Here is a 5,831-nt window from a genome sequence, read left to right as displayed (position 1 = left end):
GGGGGAGCTTCCGCCCTCCCAGCCGAGGCCCCTCGCCCGAGGTCCGGGGCGTGGGAAGGACACGATCCGCCTTGAGCTTGAGGACTCTGGACTTTGGAAGGCAGCTGCTGCTTCCTAGGAGGGTCTCTTCCGCCTCTTTCCTCTGCACTCTCTGGCTCCCTGGCTCTAAGCTGGTAATGGGAGGGGGGGTTGGTCGGTCCACCCCACGTGCTGCCCCACCCACGAGACAGGTCGGCGTGGGGTGACCCGGTATTCATTCATATGCTTTGCTCGGAGTGTTTCTTCGCCTGATCGATCTATCCGCTTTCTCTTTGGTCAACCCGTTCTCGCCAGTTAGGAGTTAAACTACTTGACAACTGAGAATATTTCGGGACTTGGGCATGGTGGCCTGGGATGGGCTGAGGGTAAGGTGGGAGGAGGTTGGAGAATCAGAGCCCCCGGTGGATGATTGGAGACTCACATTCTTATCTCCCCTGTTTCTGTGTGTCTCTGTGCTTGTGTGTACCCTCCCTCAGACTCCAGAAGCCCGGACAGCTCCTCGCCAAATCCCCTGCCCCAGGGGCTTCCTCCACCTTCTCCTCCTGGACCTCCGCTGCCCCCTTCAGCCTCTTCTTTTGTGGGCTCCGGGGCCCCCCCTCCCCCCGCCACTGGGCTCCCCATTCCCAGTCATCAGTTCTTCCATGGGGTCCCCTGGTCTGCCCCCTCCAGCTCCCCCAGGATTCTCCGGGCCTGTCAGCAGCCCCCAGGTGAGAGGTTGTGACCCACTTACTGCCTGCCCATTTTCACTTCCTTGTTCCCGAGATGCTTTTGTGGCTTCTCATGGCCCATGGACCTTTGGGTCCTCTAGTTCCAGCGGGCCTATGGTGCTCATGAGACCCCAGGCCCGTCCTGAGGTGGCTGATGTTCCAGTGCATGCTTCCTCCTCAAGCCTGTGACTGTTTAACAGCTCCCCCGGTAACAGGGTCTCACTGTGTAGTTGAGACTGACCTGGAACTCACTATGTAGCCCAGGCTGGTCTCGAACTCACAGCGATCGCCCTGCCTCAGCCTCCTGAGTGCCGGAATGACAGGTGTGCGCCACCACACCTGTCCCCCCCCATACTTTTGATATCCCTTTCAGCTATCTGATTTTATGCCCTTTTGTTCTCATCTGCTCTTCCAAGACACGAGCCCTTCAGGGCTTCTGTGTCACCCAGCTTCAGGGGAGAGCTGTTTATGTCTGTTCTCTGTGGGGTTGTGCTCTGTCCCAGAGTGGCCCTTCACTAGGCTGCAGTGTAACCACTGCCTTCTGGAATGTGCGGGGCAGGGCTCTGCTAGTGGTAGGGAGTGATTTCCAGGAGCTCTGAGGTTCTCCTTCCCAATGCGTCTCCCTGTGACTTCCCTATTTCCCCCACCCCAGATTAACTCAACAGTGTCGCTCCCTGGGGGTGGGTCTGGCACCCCTGAAGATGTGAAGCCACCAGTCTTAGGGGTCCGGGGCCTGCACTGTCCACCCCCTCCAGGTGGCCCTGGGGCTGGCAAACGGCTGTGTGCAATCTGCGGGGACCGAAGCTCAGGTATGGAGCTCAGAGCATGGGCACAAGGAAGGGAGTCTGGGCTGGTTATCACCTGCAGGATTCCCTGGCTCCTGGGGTTGGGAGGCTGGAGGAGCTCAGATGTGGGATGTCAGAGGGACAGAGGGCCCAGCACAGCGTTTCTGACCGAGGGTGATGCTGCTCATCCCTCCCCTGGTTTCTCGTCTAAATTTGGCAATCACAGGGAGGCCTTGGACTGAGCCTGGGGTGGGGACGACTGGTAAGAGACTTGGGACGAGGTGGGCACAGCCCCTCACTGCAGTTCCGTGCCCTTGCAGGCAAACACTATGGGGTTTACAGCTGCGAGGGCTGCAAGGGCTTCTTCAAGCGCACTATCCGCAAGGACTTGACCTACTCGTGCCGGGACAACAAAGACTGTACGGTGGACAAGCGCCAGCGGAACCGCTGTCAGTACTGCCGCTATCAGAAGTGCCTGGCCACCGGCATGAAGAGGGAGGGTAAGGGCCTGCCACAAGCCCCTGCTCTCCTGTCGCACAGGAGTGAGGGACTACAGCTCGCTGTGTCCTGGGGGGCGATGTTTGCGCTTCCCTCCCATTAGTCTTCCCCTTGGTCCCTGCTCTGGTTCTTCCCTTGAGTTTGGAGTGGATGGTTCTCTGCGGCCTCCACCAGGACCACTCCCAGCCCAGTCTAGTCCTAGGGTAGGACGGCCTTTCTCAGTGATGATGGGTTTCTGTGTCTCCCCCACCACGGTGGTCCCTCCTCTTGGCTGTCTCCAGTTCTCTGTGATCTTCGCTCTGATCCCAGAGTCTCTGCTTGCTTGAGCTGCAGACCTCACCGAAGACCTCAGTGCTGCCTTCCATCTTAAGTCTGGCCCTAGAGATGTGAGAGAAACTCTTGAGAGAGCCCCTTTGTTAACCTCTCCTTTAAAGGGGAGGAGGCTGAGGCCTGGCTTTCCTGAGGTCCTGCAGTGAAAGAGCGGCAAGGCCGCGATCAGGACTCACAGCTCTGAATCCCCAGGCAGGGCCCATTGTCCTGCCGTGATTCTTAGGGAGTCGGCAGAGCATAGGCATTGTCAGGTGTGCTTGGATTCAGATAGGTGACCTGCGAGGTATTGTGCGGATCTAGGCAAGCTATTTAACTGCTTTGAGCCCCAAGTCTTTTGTCTTTAAAAGTGGGAACGAGCTCACAGGTTCCTTAGATTTCAGTGGATGTTAAAGCATGGCTGCTTGTCTCCCAGTACACAGTCCACCTCTGTTTAAGCGCTGGCCTCCTCCCTAACCCCGTAGCCCTCTTGACTGCCCTCTTGCAACCTCTGCTTGCAGACTATCTGGTCCTCCTTTACTAGTGAATGCCCCAGTTGCTATAAATACTTCCCAGGAGAGTCAGACCCTGAGCAGACCCCAGGATGGCTCAGAGCCCCTTGTGGCTGGCCGCTGACTTTCTGTTTTCTCTCTCCCCATCCCCGCAGCAGTGCAGGAGGAGCGGCAGCGTGGGAAGGACAAGGACGGGGATGTGGAGGGGGCTGGGGGAGCCCCCGAGGAGATGCCTGTGGACAGGATCCTGGAGGCAGAGCTCGCTGTGGAGCAGAAGAGTGACCAGGGCGTTGAGGGGCCCGGGGGAACCGGGGGTAGTGGCAGCAGCGTGAGTGGTGGGGTCGATAGACCTCTTCTCCTTTGTGACTGGGCTTGGCGGGAGGGACTCTAGGTCTGTTCTGTCCCCCCAGCCCTCCTCACCACCCTCCACACTGCCCGGGACCGGAAGTGCTGGCTAACAAGGCCTCTGAGAGGGCTGAAGTGGGTGTGGCCGCTCGCTCCCTCCACACTCCCCCTGGCAGAACCACAGGCCAGTCCCAAAGAAATAATAGTTTGCATGAATGCCGGGAGCGGAGCCCGAGTTATCGGGATTGGTTTCGGTGGGCTTGCAGGGAGATTATATCTGAGGAGGGGTCAGATCTTCTTACAGGGAGCTCCCAGTTACCTCTAGACCTCCCATCAACCTTACCCGCTTTCCCCTGCAGCCTAATGACCCTGTGACTAACATCTGTCAGGCTGCTGACAAACAGCTGTTCACCCTCGTTGAGTGGGCGAAGAGGATCCCCCACTTTTCTTCCTTGCCTCTGGATGACCAGGTCATACTGCTGCGGGCAGGTCAGTGATCTTGAACCCCTTTGACCTCTGGACACTCGACCCTTCTTTGGCCTTTTGACTTCCAGGCCCCAGTGGCCCCCACGCCTGACCTCTGGCTCCTGACACTCGCTGCCCCACCTAGGCTGGAATGAGCTTCTCATCGCCTCCTTCTCCCACCGGTCCATCGATGTCCGGGATGGGATCCTCCTTGCCACGGGCCTCCATGTGCACCGAAGCTCGGCCCATTCCGCAGGCGTGGGAGCCATCTTCGATCGGTCAGTGGCCCTGGCTGGGCTGCCCTGTGAGCCAAGGGGGTGGGGCTGTAGGCTGGTCCGAGTCCAAGGCTGGCTGAGCTGTGACCTTTGAGTGACCTGCAGGTCCCTCTCCAGGGTGCTGACGGAGCTAGTGTCCAAAATGCGGGACATGAGGATGGACAAGACAGAGCTTGGCTGCCTGCGGGCAATCATTCTGTTTAACCCGGGTAAGAAGATGGCCGACCCCCAAGACCAGGGCAGCCTCGGTGCCTCCTTTGATCCGGAGACTCCTGAATTACTCAGCTGTTCCCCTCATTAAGACCCTCAGCCCGGAATGTCTCAGCCAACAGGAGAAAAGGCTGCTTCTGCCTCATCCGTTCCCTCTCTGATCCCATCCCACAAACTCCCGGGCCCAGCTTCCCTCGCCAGGCGTCAGGCAGAGGCCAAGTCGGAGGAGCCCTAAGAGGGCATCCTGTAGGTCACGTCTCCCTCTCTGTCTTCCCTGCCGTGGCAGATGCCAAGGGCCTGTCCAACCCCGGCGAGGTGGAGGTCCTGCGGGAGAAGGTGTACGCGTCCCTGGAGACCTACTGCAAACAGAAGTACCCTGAGCAGCAGGGACGGTGAGAGGCGTGGAGGGCCCGGCGCCAGGGCGTGGGGAGCATGTTCAGGGCCCGAGTGCCGCCTCTCACTCCTGTTCTCCCTCCTCCACCCAGGTTTGCCAAGCTGCTGCTTCGTCTTCCTGCCCTCCGGTCCATTGGCCTTAAGTGTCTCGAGCATCTGTTTTTCTTCAAGCTCATTGGTGACACCCCCATCGACACCTTCCTCATGGAGATGCTAGAGGCTCCCCACCAGCTCGCCTGAGCCCACTCCTGCCACTGAGGGGCACCCTCCAGGAGGACCTGAGTCCTGGGGCAGGGAGGGAGGGGCTGCATTCTCAGACCAAACCTCAGGCGAGGAGCATAGCACAGACCCACAAGGCCCCGGGGCGACCATGGAGCAAGCTTGGTATCTTGTCGGGGGTGCAGGTCCCTGCGGGCCTGGATGTCTCCTTTGGTGGCCTTGAGTCTCTAAAGCGTTGGGGGTCTCCCGTGGTTTGGGGTGATTTCTCACCCTGTCTGTCTTTCCTCCGGCACAGAGCACTGGCCCTGCTCTGAGGACCCTGCTTCCTTTTCTTGACCTCACTCACCTGAGGGGAGATGGGGAACTCCCCAGAGGTGGGCATTGGGGGGCAGGCCCCCCAAATTGACATGGAAGCAGTGCCCACCCTGAGGGCTGCCCTCCTCCAGACCTGGCAGGTGGGGGCCTCAGGAGGAGGGAGGGCTGTCGGATCTCCTGCCCAGTCCTGCAGTCAGACTGAGGAAGGTGGTGGTGGAGGGGCCGGTGCCGATGTGGGAGCCCATCTATTTTTAATTCCCTCTGAGGATAGACTTGCAGTTACACTCAAAGAAGTACTGTACTTCCCCAGGTTGACTAAGAAATGCCAGTGGTGGCGTGGGTATTCGGGCAAAGTGGCCCTGGGGCCGTCTGGCCCTGGGCTCGCAGGCACTGGCCTTGCCTGCCCTCTGGCTGGCCCTTCCTCCTGTCTAGGTTGGGCAGGGGCCTGGGCTGGGATCCCAGGGCCAGGGTGGTCAGATGGGTGCAGCGGGGCCTCCTTCCCCTGTGCCGTGCTCCAGCCCGGGCTGAGTGCTGGTCACCCCGGATAATGGCCTGATAACTGGGGAGACTCCAGCTTGCAGAGCTCCGGGCTGCATGAATTTTGCCCGAGTCTCTTCTCCTTGGGGTCCTTTCCCCTCTCCTTTGCACATAAAATCGCTTTCAAATTAAAATCGCTCTTTTCTGGACTGAGGTGAATCTGTGGGGGTGGACAGCATGGCATCAGCTTGGGGGGGTATCCGGTGGGAGCTCCTAGGGGCTCCC

General features: G+C 59.5%; 1 protein-coding gene across 1 annotated transcript; it reads left to right on the top strand.

Annotated features, from left to right (window-relative positions):
- Positions 1-635: 635 nt before the first annotated feature.
- Rxrb (retinoid X receptor beta) lies at positions 636-5,740 on the top strand. Its single transcript, XM_010605266.2, has 9 exons — positions 636-746; positions 1,399-1,555; positions 1,852-2,031; positions 3,003-3,125; positions 3,508-3,681; positions 3,803-3,935; positions 4,050-4,141; positions 4,429-4,534; positions 4,628-5,740. Exons 1-9 carry the CDS (start codon positions 681-683, stop codon positions 4,773-4,775), a joined length of 1,179 nt encoding a protein of 392 aa, XP_010603568.1. The 5' UTR covers positions 636-680; the 3' UTR covers positions 4,776-5,740.
- Positions 5,741-5,831: the final 91 nt, after the last annotated feature.

This window comes from Fukomys damarensis, unplaced genomic scaffold, assembly GCF_012274545.1.
Source record: "Fukomys damarensis isolate Sample0158 unplaced genomic scaffold, DMR_v1.0_HiC HiC_scaffold_20, whole genome shotgun sequence".
Lineage (NCBI taxonomy): Eukaryota > Metazoa > Chordata > Mammalia > Rodentia > Bathyergidae > Fukomys > Fukomys damarensis.
The sequence above is the reverse complement of the archived record's forward strand: the minus strand, read 5'-3'. Positions and strand labels throughout refer to the sequence as shown.

Bases quoted from the DNA above. Each gene is read 5' to 3' on its own strand.
- Rxrb (XM_010605266.2), top strand. From the start codon at position 681: ATGGGGTCCCCTGGTCTGCCCCCTCCAGCTCCCCCAGGATTCTCCGGG. The intron at 3,126-3,507 runs GTGACCAGGGCG...GGGAGCTCCCAG, and splicing joins GCTCGCTGTGGAGCAGAAGA to TTACCTCTAGACCTCCCATC. The intron at 3,936-4,049 runs GTCAGTGGCCCT...GTCCCTCTCCAG, and splicing joins GTGGGAGCCATCTTCGATCG to GGTGCTGACGGAGCTAGTGT.